Genomic DNA, 15,430 nt, shown 5'->3' with positions numbered 1-15,430 from the left:
ACAAAGACAGCTTCTCTGGGGCTTGCAGCTTGGTAACAGCTGCACAGCATTCACAGGAACAGCACATTTGATGCTCAGGGGATCTACTTGCTTTAGTTTGATAACCCTGTGACAAAGCACAGGAATGTTAAAGGTCTTCAGAAAAAGACTCTTGAGCTTTATTTTGGTATCACAAGAGATCATATATCTCACCAAGTCCATTCCCAGAAATGGCTGAATCACTCTGCCTACAGTTTTCCTGCACGCACCCACACATCAGCCAGAGACAGCCTCCAGGAGGCAGAATTTCCATCTCAACAGACAAAGCTTGTCTGAGTTACAAGCAAAGGAGAAGAAGATCTTGGGGAAGCATCACCAGTCTGGCCAGGAGGCAATGCCTTCAGCTGGCCTCTGAGACATTAACAGAACCCATGGCAGCGTGCTGTGTTCGAAGGGTTTTACCCACACCAGATTAGGGCTCTTGCATTGCTCAGAGCATGCAGTTCTTAAGCTCTAGGTTTTGCCAGTGTTTACCAAATGAGAAGCAGGATAATTCTCCATTACTGGCAGTGGTGACCAACTTTGCTATGCAGAACTACTTTTACTCCTGGCCAGGTGTTCAGGAGCCGGACCGCGATTACACGGTGCTGCACCAGCCTTGCAGCACCCTATCAGGCTCATTCTGGATTGCTGCCCCACTCACAGCACTTGCTTGCCATTCGGTCGGCCTGTTGACCAGCCAGTCTCCCCAAGGATCAGATTAAAATGTCTTGCATTCTGGATCCAAGATCTGGACTGCCAACTGGCAGTCCCTGATCTACAAGGCTGGTCTTTTCCATCTCAGTAGCTATGATCGGCCCCTAAAGAGTGGTTCAGCTACCACTGGCTATCTGAAAGAGGGCAATAAATATTCACCAGGACCTAGATCAAGACCCAGCAAATTATTTCAGAAGTACTTAGGCTAACCATGCCCCTCCCAAGCTGCAGACGTTAAGCGAAATGAATGCCAATGGAGGAGCCTGACGTGGGAAGCTTGGGGTCTTACCTGGCACATAAGGATCAAAGGTTCCCTGAATTCTGCTTGGCAAATAGCACAGATGTCACCTGCCTCACTGCACTGCTGGCTGGTAGCACGAACTCCATAGGTCTGTTAGAGAGAGGGGGAAAAAAATCCCAACGTCAAAGGGTTTGAAGATCATCCGGTGTGTGGCTAAGCATATACATAAGACGCTGTTTTTCACAGGCAGATTCCCTGTATGGCCTGGGAAGGACACTGGTGTTATGTCACTGTGTATGGGGAAGGGAGATTTGGGCACCAGCACACAGAACAGAGGGAGTCTGGACCTCTGTGTTCTCTGTTTTGTTTTCCCCTCGAGCTGACTCCATCTTTAGTGCCTCCACTTGTGGAGCAATGATAATGAAATTTAATGAGCTCAACAGGGAGCTGAAAGGATTAATTCAGCATCATTTGCAGAGGTGTTTAGATAGTGGGAGGTATCATTATTAGCAAGTTAGACAATAGAAGAAAGAATAACAGCAGCAGCACCCACAGGCTTCCCACTTTTCTTTTTAAATATGTGGAAGGTAAATGTTGCTTCTCCTATTGTAACAGTGATAGGGGAAATGGAAACATGCTGAGGAAAAATGACCAGCCCAAGCCTGCAGAATAAGCAAGGCAAGCTCTAACAAACTTCTATGATATTATGTTCCTTTCCTCTACAGTCTTTGATTTTACCATTTTAAAATATAAGTCACAGTATTTCAGTGCAACAGATCTAAATATCAGCACTGTATAATGCAATGCCTGGGATAATTTCTGTGCACTGTAGGATCTCTTAATGTCACTGCACATCAAGCACTACATACTTCTATTTAAAGTCTTTCTCACACTCTGCACCAGAGTTTTGTCACCTTCTTGCAGTTTTGGCCTCAGTGGATTAATCCATATGACACAAGGTTTCCAATCAGACAAAACAGGCCAGACTAGCAACAATTTCTTACCACAGCTGGGACGGGGCAGATAGCACAAAAGGTTCCTAACATCCCTGACAAGAGATACCAGCTTATCCAGTCATGGGGCAACAAATTATTTTATTCTATGATCATGATACATTGAGCAATTTTGAACTCCATCATTCAACAGTATCAAGGTTCCACCTATGAAACTGCTCTAATACATATGACTACTCACCTGTGGGGTGCAAAGGACCTTCAGTGCCTTCCGGACGCTTCCCACACGACCACAGATGTCAAAAGACTGCAATAAAGACATTCTGGTTTAGATACTTTTCACAAAATGTGTGTGTGTGTGTGTGTGTGTGTGTGTGTGCATACAGCCCAGAAAATCAGGAAACAGTGTGTCCAAATGGATACTCAAAGGGTACGAAGATCCTAAGTATCAATGGTGCCAAAAAAGATTTCATGGTGATCATGAAGTATGTAATAAATGTGAATTGACAGTGGAGAAGGGTAGCCAAAAAAGCTCTGGTAACAATGGACTGCAAATCAGGGTCTTTACAGGACAGAAAGAGAAGCAGACATCAGGGGGTTGCATGAGGGTAAATTGCCCAGCCCCACTAAGCAGGAAAGGGCTAAAATTGACCCATTCCCACCCTGAGAACGGAGTGCCTGAGAAGCCCAGAAGTAAGGCTAGAAAACACTGTGGCTTGCTTCAGAAAGAGTGAAGGAAGGGCAGTCTTTTCACATGGAAGAGGCAGAAAACGGCTTTCCTCAGCCTCTGGGGAAAAGGGATTTCCAGGGCTGTGTGGCTCTGCCACACTGCTTGACACTTCAGGGCCCAGATGACATTATGAAAGAAAGAGTGGGAATTGCCTGTCCTGCTGCGGAGAGTGATTTAGCAGAGTGCAGTGATTAAATGCTACCAAGAGAAGAATGGCCTGAGGAATGAGAAGCAGGACTGAGGCCGAGTTGCTCCCATCCATCTAAAATGTGAGAAACTTCAAATGCCAGGAAGGCAGCAAGTTTCCAGCACCTTGGTACTTTTCAGACACCCAAAGATGGCCAACAGCAGGGGCAACGCCAGGTCCTTCTCTTCCCCCCTCCCTCCATTGCCCAGCAAACATGATGTAACTGCATCTGGAGAGCAGCACTCATTCTGGGCTCCTCATTAAAGACTAAAAGCAGTTCAGAGAAGGGCAGAAAATGAGCCTGCAGAAAATGATTTCCGAAAAGAGACTAAAAGACATAAATATTTACAGCTTGGCTGAGCAGTACAAAAGTGGGGGGAAAAGATGATAAACTGCCTACAAATATCAAGGGGCCGAGCAAGAGAGGAGACAGTCAGTGTTCTTAAAGTGAAGTCAGGGTACTACTAATAGGAGGGAAACCAACTTGAAAACCTAATCCAGTGTGCCAGCTTCATCTTCCCTATCTGCTGGCAGAACACAGAGAAAAAGACACTGTAAACTACACAAGGTATGAAGAAATGATTGTGCAAAGAACAGCCCTGCATTAGCTGGGAGAAGGGCCAGATGACATAACAGGACCTTCCCATTTCTACCCTGTGTCTGAGTGAGAAGCAGCTAGGAGGGCAGGGGCAGATGTGAGGCAGAATATGCAGAGCCGTAGCGGACTAGCAGTACAAAGACACCAGAATGCCCGGAGTTGGCTTTCTATTTTTTTTTTGGTTAGCATGATTAAGTGGGCTCACTGCAGGGAATGCCAATGAGATCATCATGCAGTAGAGGTGGAATCAAATGAAGGCACCCGTAATGCTTCCAGTCAACACGTAAAAAGGCTCCCAGGGTCCTTCCAGTAATGCTTCCAGTCAGCAACCAGCACTTGAGGCTGCCGACTACTACAGACTTTTAAATCTTCTAACAAGGATAGTGATCAGTTCTTCTCCACAGTCCAATTCACAGCTTTTGCTGGTTGCTTTGACTATAGCATTATTTCTAATGACTTTGCCCTGGCTCTGATGTCTCCTCTTCTCCCAGTCCATTTCCCCCCTTCAGTTTTTTTTTTCCTCTGCAGCTTCCTGTACCCCCAACAGATGCATGTTTCAGTAGTTTAACATCCATTTATCACCCATGCACTGAAGTCTATGTTGCATCAGTCATCTCTCCAGCAGTATGATTGCAACAATTGGGTTCACAGACAGTGGATGCTTCTGTTCAGGACAGGGGAAAAATAAAGACCTGGATACCCTTACTGATGAACATCTGGGATTTTTTCACCAAAATCAGAGGTTCATGTTTACACAGTCCAGACAGAGACACCAAGACAGCTCCCATCAGCCGCACTGCATACAACCTTCTGAAAGTCGAGCCTGCCCTTTGTGTAGGGAAGGGGATGCAGCCCTAGCTGAGCCCTGGATTTTTGCCAGGAGCACAGAAGGTCTGAGTGCCAAATTGGCTTCTGTGGTTTTTCTAATGTGGTTTGTGGCTTTGCTAATGTGGACTCCTTTGGGTATATTTTCAGTGTCTCAGGCAAGGAATTAGACCTGCAACACTTGTGATTGTAAATGGGATGCACGTACCTAGTATTTCATGATCTGTATTGGAAGAGTGTGCTCCCACTTTTCTTACGCTTCCATGAAAAGTCTCTGGAGTGCAGAGGTCTAATCCTAACCTGGACACCTCTGTGGTACTAAGTAGTTGCCACACAATGACCTGGGACATGTTCCTGGACCTATCACCCTTCAGCTGGCCTATCCCTCCATTTACATCTCTGATGAACTGGATGCATTAAAGGAAGAAATATGCACAGCAAAGGCACAGGCTGTAGCCAAGGCACCTTCACAAAAGTGTGCCCCACAGTCCTGGTCCTAAGTTATAGTCAAGGCCGGTAAATAGCTGTCCTCTCCTCATGGACCTTCTAAATAACAGATCAGCAGAACTTTTCAAAATTAAGTTGCTTTTCCAATCCAGATCATGACATCACTACCTATAAAGGCTTCATAGTACAGAAACATCAAGGTAACCCATAAAGAACTGCCTGCCATGTGTCAGGGCCCTGATTGCATGAATAGGCCTTGCTGGCCCCAAGGAGACTCAGCAGGAGTCTCCACCCACAGTCCCTGCCCATGGGACCAGGAGCAATATATTAGCTCAGCTCTGGAGGCCTCAGTTCATGTCTGAGCTGTGCTATGCAAGTGTTGGGTTCCAGTTCAGTCACAGCCATGCCTGTGCCTCACTACAGACTCCACTGATCTGCACACCCCAGTGCATGGAGTGAGTTCCCACCCTCACCTTGAGCCTGTCTCATCACTAGGGCTGTGCCCTGCAATTGCTGGGCTGTGTCTGACCCTGGCTGCCTTCACCAGACTGATCCTGTTCTGTGGATTGATGTTCTGGCTTTGTCTTGGACCTGCATCCCCATCTGAAGATCTGGACTCTTTGAACCTGGCTATCACCTCCTGACCTGCCCTGCTTGCCCTGTCTGGGTGCTGCAAGGGCTGGGCCCTGGCTGGTGAGGCCCTTGCCCTTCCAGTTGTGTTTTTGTGCTTGGTTCCCCTTCATCCAAGAAGCAGATGGCCCCCACTGCTTCTTCATGCTATGAGGACTTCTCCAGATGTAAGAAATGGCATGTAGAGCTGCAGGCAAGCATCCCTTTTCCAGGTGTTGAGCAAGTTTTGCAAGAAGGGACACCAGAAAGATCACTTGAAATCTGTCCCTGAAATTGTGATCTGTATACCTGCCAAGTCAGAAGGGTGTGGAAAGCTTGGACACTGCTGACTAGAGCAGATCCAGGCAATGACACCTCTGGAAGGGGCAACAATCCTCTCCCACAGCATGGAGTGAAGAGCAGGAAACACAGAGCTGAGAGAATGGATGGCTGTGCAGGGAATGACACCGGTCTCATGCGCCTTCTATTCTAGCACTGGTTGCTCTGTTTCTGGCTTGATCACAAACCTGCTGTGATCAAGTCACTTCACTTCCCATGACCTCCTCTGCCTGTTGTGCTTACAAAAACGGTACATTCCTTGGCAGCAGGGGTTGCATTGCCCCATTCCTACACAGCATATAGCTGCAACTGCAGCCACATCTCACAGAGAGCTATAGCATTATTTAGTATTGCTCAGCAATCCATTAGCCCCTTTGAGCTGTTTTCAGGTTGGATATATTCTTTTCTTCTCTGTTCTTCAGTCTGCTTTTGCAAAGCCATAGCCCCTTTCTCCTAGGCAGAGACAAGTATCAGGGCTGCAGCAAGCCTGACTCACTTGGCCTTTCTCAGAGGTTTGGATAACACAGGTATATCATTGTTTGCTTCGGCTAGGGCTCTGCCCCTAGGCAGGGTTCAACATGCAATTAGAAATGCAACTATTTCTAGTCCTCAGACTTGGGACTCTTCTAAATAAGTCATACCTATCCATTTACAATAGTACAGGCAGACTTTGTGCTCTGACCATTATTATTTTTGATGAAACATTAATTACTCTCGTCCATCACTGAGATCCTGGACCTGTATCGGCTAGACCAGGACCTAGAATGGGGTTGGAACTACCTGTTTTACCTAGGCAGGACTCAGATGACCCTCTCTCTCCCTGCTGCATTCAGTACCTACCCTGCCTTGAAAGACAGAGGAAGGCTTAGAGAGAAACATTTAACTGTCTGCAACCTTCCTTTCAGCTTTACATCTAGAAGCCTAGAGACAACCAACATCTCTTCCAGTTCTGGTCCCCCAAGACTCCACTCCCTTTCTCCTCTAGCCTTTACAGAAAGATATTAGAAAGCAGCAATGACTTCATAAGCCTGATGCAACACTACATGAGCAGTCAGAGATCTTTCTCTAGCTCACCAACGCTCACATGCTGGTGAAGGAAAATGCCTTTGGCAACGAAAGCACATGGTGCCCCCAGCTGCTGCAGCTTCCCTTCCTGGGTAGCAATAGTAACGATCAAAAGGTGTATTTGTTCCCTTCAGCTGTGCTTCTTTCTCTGCTCTTGCTACAGCTCCCATAGAGGTTATTAATGAGGTGGTACTCGCCTTGCAGAGGCTATACAGGATGATCAGGATCCCACCTAGGAAGTAGCTGCTGGATGGATCATCTCCCATGATGTATTTATACCATAGTTGGATGGGGACAAGGGAGCGAAACAGCTGGCTCAGCTCCTCAATAACCAGATAAAACTTTCCCTGTAAAACAACCAAAGAAGTGATACATGATTACTGTCAGGAAGTCAAAATAAGAGCACTTAACAGTTGCAGGGCTTGAAGCTTACAAGACTTGTGTTCACTGTCCACCTGTGGACTGTTAAACGGTGCAAAGACCCATATTCCTGAGGTGCAGCTTTCTTTGCAGCCATTTAACTCGGTGCCTAGAAAGGATAACCATCACTTCATTGTTTCAAGCATTCCTCTTGCTCTGTCACTTATCCAGCTATTCCATGCTTTTGAATCTTGAACGTTTGGAGCAGGATACGGATATATACCTTATTGCATATCTGGACAATGCCACAGAACACTAGCAGCAGAGGTTAAGACTTACAGGGACTAATATGCATAAACTGTAGATACTATTACTAATGAGAAAAGGAATGCAAGGTAGGCCTTTTTGATTTTATACCCCTTCTGAAGGTATGGGGATTAAATGTAAGGTGATAACGGGCTTTTTGACAACTTTCTACATAATTCCAAAGAGTCAAATTAATTATCTATTTGCCAGCATCCTTCCCCTTCCACTCAGGTGTGTTGGCTCTTGTACAGTAAACAAACAGAAAGGCTGGCGCTGAAAAAGAAAACCCTCAAGGCATTTTACACTCAAAAAATATCAAACCTTCCTGAGGACCTTAAAGGAGAAAAGGTGGGGAGGGGGGAAGCATGCTGGTTGAAACACTTCTCTCTCAAAAGAGATACAAAGAATTGGCAATATCCTTTGTAAACCTTCATCAAAGCTGTCCTTGCCATTCTGGTGTTTACTCCAATTAGAAAGCCTTCCTTCCTCGAAGGACACCTGCAAGGTAACATAAACTCCCTCCTGGTTTACTACAACCATGAGGTGCAACAACTGAAACAGATTTTTCTTACCACAGCATTTCTATTTTAAAGCACCCGAAGCTGGCTAAATAAGGCTATCTAATTTAGGGCCCCCCAGTCTTAACGAGGACCTGTTTATGTTCTGTCCCACACAGTTCAAAAGGGAGAACTGGTCACAGGGCACTAGGTCAGCGCAAGCTGTGAGCCCAGAACTATGCTTAATCTGCAGTGACATTATTTGGACTGAAAGATTTTGTTTTGACATGTCAAAATTCTTTTGTTTGATAAGATCATGGAGAAGGGGAAATTCCCCTGGAATTTTGCTGTGTTGTCCCAGTTAGCTTTGTCATCAGTGATGTCGTCACAGGTCAATCGTTAATTGGTGAGATTTGGAGCGGGGATTAAGTTCTCTGCAGTCCACGAGGCTAGCAGCAGCTCGCGCCCTTCCCTAGGGTCTCAGAGATGAGATCACTCGGCAGGCCATCCTGCTGTACCGAACAAATCGAATCCTTCAGAGAGCTCTGGCATTCTCATGATCTCATATGCCCCCTGGGACAAGGAGTGAGGTCACACCAGCGGTTGCTAACGGACCTGGGCTGCTTTCTTCCTCTCCCCCCATCCCCTCCTCCTTGTTAATCCCAGGTGGCATCACATAGCAAAAATGTAACAGCAACAATCTGGGGTCCTAAATGCAAGCAATTTATTAAATTAGCACAGAGGTCTCTATCCAGCCTCGTGCTTCAATACAATCATCGTTTATTTCAGGAGCCCCTGTGACAGAGGGTCACAGTCTGTTAATGACTACGCTGTCACTTCCTTCCCTTCACACAGGCAGTTCTCCGCCTCCCTCTCCTCAGCCGGCTCTGATGAAAGCTACCAGCAAGCTAAAAGCAGCAAACTGTTTGCTTTCTCTGACTTGTTCCTCCCACCAGACTCACACTCATCTTCTTTTCTTTAGCCTTGCCTCCCTAGCAGGCTGGGCTGGGACAGGTCACTGCTTACTTTCTCATTGCATCAGATGGAACTTCTGAATCCAGCATTTGGGGCATCAGCTGAAATTCTACAAGAGTAGCTTTTGAGGCACTAGAACACTAGAGCCCAAGACGTAAGCCAAGATGGGTCCAGACAGGCTGCAGAATTGGAAGTGGCAGAGTGTGGCTCTAAAATGAACATGCAGCAAGTGACAAATTTCAATTTTCTAACCACAATCTCCACCCTTTACAAAGCTTTCATAATTCCTCTATCTAATGCAAACCTCCAGTTTTCAGTGGTAACTGCAGGGTATTGGGACTTCTAAGCAGCTAGATACTTGTCAACACCCTCACGAGAGTGAAGCTAAGTTTTAAATGGATGCACCTCTCCATCCAGCCCATTAATGCCACCCACTTGACCATTTAAGAGAGGCCTGTTAATAAGCTTAGAGTGATTATGGCTAGAAGGAAGCAATACAAGGACAGCTAGCTGAGCATCATTCAGAAGAGAATTAGTGCTACAGTAAATGCTTACAGAAACGTTAAGTCTTGTCAGGCTTCTCAATTCAACACAACAGTCTTTTTTTGAACTAGGAAAAGTGCCTAGAAAATCAGAAGTAATTCTACAAAGAGCTGCAGCAGAAGTGGGGTCTTCCTTCTGAGCCAGAAAAACCCTTAGAAAACAAGCGCTGTTCCCTAAAATTTCAGCAGCAAAATTCGACCTTCTGATAGCAGTAACTTAATGCAGACAGCACCCATCACTTGAAAGAGCACTCAATATATCATTCTGTCTTCTGCTTTCTAGCTTTATTATATCTTGGCTATCTAGGCTGAAGTTTTCAAAGCCAAATATTTGTCTCAAGCTGTATTTTATTTGAAAACTTCAGCTAAAGTATTTCAGCTATTTCTCATCAAGATTAGGAAGAACTGTGAGTCATATTAAGCACAAATACAATTATTTCTCCTGTGCATGACTTGGAACAACAACTTAAAATAAGGCAAGGCCTGCCTCTGTGAAGTGGCTTTTCCTATTTCATAAAAACCCATGTAAATCTGGGAATCTTCTCTTGAATATGCTCTGTAGAGACTGAACAGCTCTCTAAGATCAGCAAAAGCTGGTTTTGGTGATCCTGTGAGCTAGCCCCAGTGCATGACTGGACTGTGCAGGAGCCAGCCCTCCAGAGCAAGCCTATCTGCCTTGTTGGACTGCCAAGATTTAGTAGGATATTACCTGCAACTGCAGCTCCTGGTTAGGGGTGAGTCAGACACCAGAAAAGAAGCTCTGCTGTGCTCTCAAGCCCTTGCAACAGGCTGGAGTTAAGCCTGACTAAAAAGTAAGAAGTATGCTGCTTCCCCTGCTTCCTCCATAGGGTCAGTTACTGTAAAAGCTGACAGTTCACTACTACTGTTATCAAACACTTCATTAGCACAAGTGGTAAAGGAGTGAGCTGTGGATCTAATTATAGCAACTCTGCTGATGAGCCCTGTGATACCACATGATGAAATTTTGATTCCTTTCTTTTTCCAGAATGCTTTGTTAAAAACAAAGCGAATGACTCATGTATAACCCTCAATTTTCCTCCACCTCCTTCAACACACAGAAAGACCATTTTTTTACTTTCAATCAAGCACTTATTTTGAAAGAACAGAATTCAGGATTTTCATACAAATGCAATATCCCTTCTGTACATGCAGTATTATACAGTCTGTCATGATGTGAACACAAACTATTCACAGAGGGTGAGTGGTACTCATTAAGCATGTAACTTCTTAGTATTTTGCTATATCCTCATTACTTGATGGCAGATCTCCATCCTATCACTTCATGCTATTTGAGCTCTGCTCAGAGTAGCAAATTACTAAAATTTCTTCAGTCTCTTTATGACATCACCACTTCAGTAAAAGATTTTTTTTTAAAAAAACAACCCTATTTTCACATTGCTGGCTGCCAGAAGGGACAGCTATTCTCTGCATTTTATAAGTGAAAACTTGAGATGCGGGAAGACTACGGTTAAGGTAAAGTTGTTTTGGGGTCCAAGCTGAGATGTCTGGGATTAGACTTTTTACAAAGCACTTTATTTTATAGATCACATTACCATTAAAAGCTGAACCACTGACTTCAGTTTGCAGCTGTACATGAATTTTCTAGAATCACATAGGAATTACTTGGCAAAGTAAAGGATGGAATTTAATTCTCTAGTGTAGCATTCAACTTTAACTTGCAGAACATTATTCTTCTTCCAATGGTCTCTTTGTTCTTTATGCACTTTCCAGTTTCTACAACAGCTTCTTTCAATACCGCACCTTGCTTCATCTGTGGGGCACAGTATACACTGGTGATGGATGGAAGAAGTCTTAGAGAAAAATAACAAGGAATCACATAATTAAAAATTGAATCACAATATATACACACCAAAGGGGGCAAATTACAGCTGCAGAAGCAATGCTAATTCCCACATAGCCTAAGAGAGCATTGACTCTGTAGTCTCTTTTGACATAAGGCTTTGTGTAAATGTGCATGTGTGCTTCCACAGAAGGAAACAGAAAGGCATGCTAAGGTTTTACACAGTGGAATTAAAATGCGATGTAAGAGAAGTGAGAGAAGTTGCAATGAGGCAACTGTAAGTTGTGATTAGCACTCAAGGGAAGTTCCAAGTCTCACTTGTTCTGTTGCCAGCAGCATTAGGACATATTCTGAAACAGGAAGATGTGAGAAAAAACTTTTGAGACCTGCTGGCAATTTGGATCAGAGGAGAGCAAGCTCTGCTGAGATTTCAGGTCATATTGCCAATATAAGTAAGTGTTGGGTAGGAGCAGTAAACAGGACTGTGGCACAGAGGATGCTGGTGAAAATCCATGCAAGACTAATGAGGACTAATTCAAAGGTGGAACTAGAGGGGAAAATGAGATTTTTAGTTAATGCATAGCACTTCTCAAAGTCACATCTTGGATATCTTAAACCAGAAAGTTAAACTTGGAAGGCATTGACTCCTTTGGAAAGCAATGATTCCTCTAAAAAGTTTAGTAGCAGTGACTTTCAAAGTGTGTTAGGGATAGGGACAGAAAAGAGTCCCAGTACCTCAGTACCTAGTGCCCAGTCCCTCAGTGTCCTCAGTACCTAGGTCTTATGGTTTAGTTAGTCTTCTTCTTTCATAAGTAACAAATCCCACACTTCTGATTCTGGGACACAACATCTGTCCCAGGGTGCAATAGGGAAAAGTCTTTGCAGAACCATCACCTAGTTCCTGTGGCTCTAGAGGATCAAAGCTCAGATTGTTGTCCAAGAAGAGTGAATCTATTTCTGAGTGAGTTCCCCCAAACAGCATCCAAGATCATGAAGGAGAGCGTAATGAGAGGACAGGCTATCACCTATCTGGAAACACCACTTTAGCCTCACTACCAGAGATGACTAGGATTAACTTGCATATCATGCAGTACAAGAGAGCCCAGAAAAGGCACAGAAGATCTTTATCTTGTAGTTTTTGTAACACATCATCTAAGTGCCCGCTCCTAGTGCTTGTTTTAATGCTTTCATATTTTTTGATCAGCATCTAGAGGACTCAAAATAGTCCAAGAGACCTTGTTTTTCTCTGGATGAAAAAAATTTATGTTAAATGATTGATAAATATCTGATGAAAGAGAGATTGCAGGGACATTAGAAGGCCTGTTACCATCACATCACAATTAACATAACTTCCCTCTGTCACCTCTCTCTCCATCTTCTGGATGAGGCTGTGGCCTAGAGAAAATGCTTTGGCAGGAGCAAACTGCTCCAACTTGCCCTCTTTCCCCCAGTGCAGAAGAATGGACTCTGTTTTGCATCACAAGTTGTTCTACATGAATACCTAGTGCAAGAAGAGCTTGTTTCTCAAGGAGCATAAAACTGCACATGCAAGACATCTGTGCAACTAGTCCTGTGATGGAGAAAGGTTCAATCTGCCCAGTGAGAAAGACTGGGCACCTGGATTTTGGACTATGGTATCCCAGCACCAGGATTTTGGCCCATGGTACCCCATGCAGTTGAGCTCTGAGATAAGATGGAGGTAAGCTGCAGAACAATTCTAATCATTGTAAGGTAAGTGCTCATTTTCCTTACAATAACTGTTCAATTACACATGGCTGTGCACAAAGACAGAAACAGGTGGTGGTATGATAACCAAAGTAACTGTGGATATGCTTGTGCTCCATTAGAACATGGAAGAGCACTGGGGCTACTCAAAATTAAGTCTTACTAACTTTAGACTCACAGAATACAGTTATCACAGATCAGCTGACACTGTAATACATTGCCTTTCAACAGTTTGCTTCAGGTGAATGATCTAAATCATACTACTTCGTGCAAAAAACATCCTCATATTTCTTTCATGTCCAAGGTGCAGCTTCAGAAGGAATAAGAACAGCTTAACATGCCAGTTTACATGGCAGAGCTGCAATCATCTATGCTAGGAAACACGGTATGCACCTGAAAAAGTCCAAATGCAAAACTATGTAAAGAATGGCTGTCACATACGGGCCAGGTTTTCTGCAACCAGATTTGATGAGATGGTACTTTCAAAAAGAAAAAAAAGCACCAAAAGACCCAATCGATTGAAAAAATCACCAAGAAAATATTTTCCAAGATGCAGTGAGGAGTCCACAGTGTTAGTGTGGACTAGTATTTGTACACTTGCCACTGACACCATCTAAACAGCATACAGAAAAAACTTCACGAGTAATGCCAGTCTTGCAGCAAAAAACCTGATTTGCAGCATCTAAACCCAGCTTTCAAACAAAACTGACAAGTATTTATTCAGTAATAATTTCATGCTATGTTTTCAACAAATAAATGTGATTTCCTTTTAAATTTTTGGTATTTTGAATTTTGGAATTTTCTGGAAACACAGCCCTTTGTAACTTGGCTGCACATCTGTATTGAGCATGTAAAGAAAATTTTTACTTAGGGCCTTTCTTATATACCAGCCATTAAGACCACTGGAAAAAACCATGTGTTTGGTATCTTCCTCCCCTACAGAGATAGGGATATATATATATATAAAAGCATCTGGGATACCAGTTTCTTACAGTTCTTTTGGTTTGTTTTTCTTTCTCCCCTGCCATGCTTCACTCCCTTCTCCAGGATACCAGCTTCGATTGCTGATAACAGCATGAGGAGGGGATGGGAGACTTGCAAGCACCTGGGATTTCCCAAACGAAATCTTTGGCAACTGCGTCTTATTATTTATTTCCTTATTTTTAATTCCACCCCCCTCAAGCTGTCATTCCTTAGCAGTGAAAATGAAAAGCTGCCATTTATGTGTGTACAACAATGGAGGCCTCTGCAGGCCACATGGCTCCTGCAGTTTAATTTACTTTAATTCATTTTATATTGAACTAAATGATCTTATTTGCCTTTTTTAATGGAGAGCCTTCAGCATGCAGGGTGGGAGCCAAACCCCCCTTCCAAAGAAATTATGAGCCCAGCTGCTATTAAAACTTGTACTCAGCTTGATGTGCCCATCGCAGCTGATGGGGGAGGAAGGGACATCTTTAGCCACAGGTACGACCTTTCCCACAAACTCCCCCTGACTGCAGAGGTGTGAGACTGGAGTCTGATGTTGGAGTTACCTTCCTTTTTCTGCTTTTCTCTCCTACTCACAAGCTCTTTTTTCCCTGCCTTCCAGCCTGATTGTAGTCTCACAGCTTCTCTTGGCACCTCAGTTTTCCAGGCTGGTTTGGAACACAGAAAAATCAGGGATTATCATAGACTACCAGGCTGGAAGGGACCTCAAGGATTATCTGGTCCAACATATCTTGGCAAAAGCACAGCCTAGACAAGATGGCCCAGCACCCTGCCCAGCTGAATCTTGACAGTGTCTGATGTTGGGGAATCCACCACTTCCCTGGGGAGATTATTCCAGTGGCTGATTGTTCTCCTTGAGAAAAATCTTCCTCTTGTGTCCAGCCGGAATCTCCCCAGGAGTAACTTGTACCCATTACCCCTTGTCTTTTCCATGTGTCTCCTTGCAAAAAGGGAGTGTCCATCTTCTTTGTAGCCACCCTTTAAATACTGGAACATGGTGATAAGGTCTGCTCTAAGCCTTCCCTTCTCAAGGCTGAACAAACCCAATTCTCTCAGCCTTTCCTCACAGGGAAGGCTTCCCATCCCTTGACCATCTTTGTGGCCCTTCTCTGGGCCCTCTCCAGCCTGGGCACAGTTTTTGTACAGCAGGGACCAAAACTGAACACACCATTCCAGGTGTGGCCTGGCAAGCGCTGAGTGCAGTGGGATAATGACTCTTTACCTCTGCTGGGGATGCCCTTGGCGATGCAGCCCAGCACCCCGCTGGCTTTCCTTGCTGCTGCAGCTCACTGCTCACTCCTCTTGAGCTTGTTGTCCACGAGGACCCCCAGGTCCCTTTCCACAGCTTCTCCCCAGCCAGGTGGATCCCAGCCTCTGCTGCACTCCTGGATTAAGTTTTCCCAGGTGCAAGACCTTACACTTGGCTTTGTTGAGCTTCACAAGGTTCTTGTTAGCCCCCTCTTCCAGCCTATCCAGGTCTTCCT

At 44.6% G+C, this 15,430-nt stretch overlaps 1 protein-coding gene across 1 annotated transcript in view; it reads right to left on the bottom strand.

Annotated features, from left to right (window-relative positions):
- Positions 1–15,430, bottom strand: part of RNFT2 (ring finger protein, transmembrane 2) — a 32,520-nt gene that overhangs the window by 1,010 nt on the left and 16,080 nt on the right. Inside the window, exons 8-10 of the mRNA XM_074921596.1 lie at positions 6,927–7,076; positions 2,171–2,236; positions 1,025–1,126 (exon numbers count right to left, since the gene is read on the bottom strand). Coding sequence (XP_074777697.1) covers positions 1,025–1,126; positions 2,171–2,236; positions 6,927–7,076 — 318 coding nt within the window. The remainder of the gene's footprint in view (positions 1–1,024; positions 1,127–2,170; positions 2,237–6,926; positions 7,077–15,430) is intronic.

This window comes from Athene noctua, chromosome 17, assembly GCF_965140245.1.
Source record: "Athene noctua chromosome 17, bAthNoc1.hap1.1, whole genome shotgun sequence".
NCBI classification, from domain to species: Eukaryota; Metazoa; Chordata; class Aves; order Strigiformes; family Strigidae; genus Athene; species Athene noctua.
The sequence above is the reverse complement of the archived record's forward strand: the minus strand, read 5'-3'. Positions and strand labels throughout refer to the sequence as shown.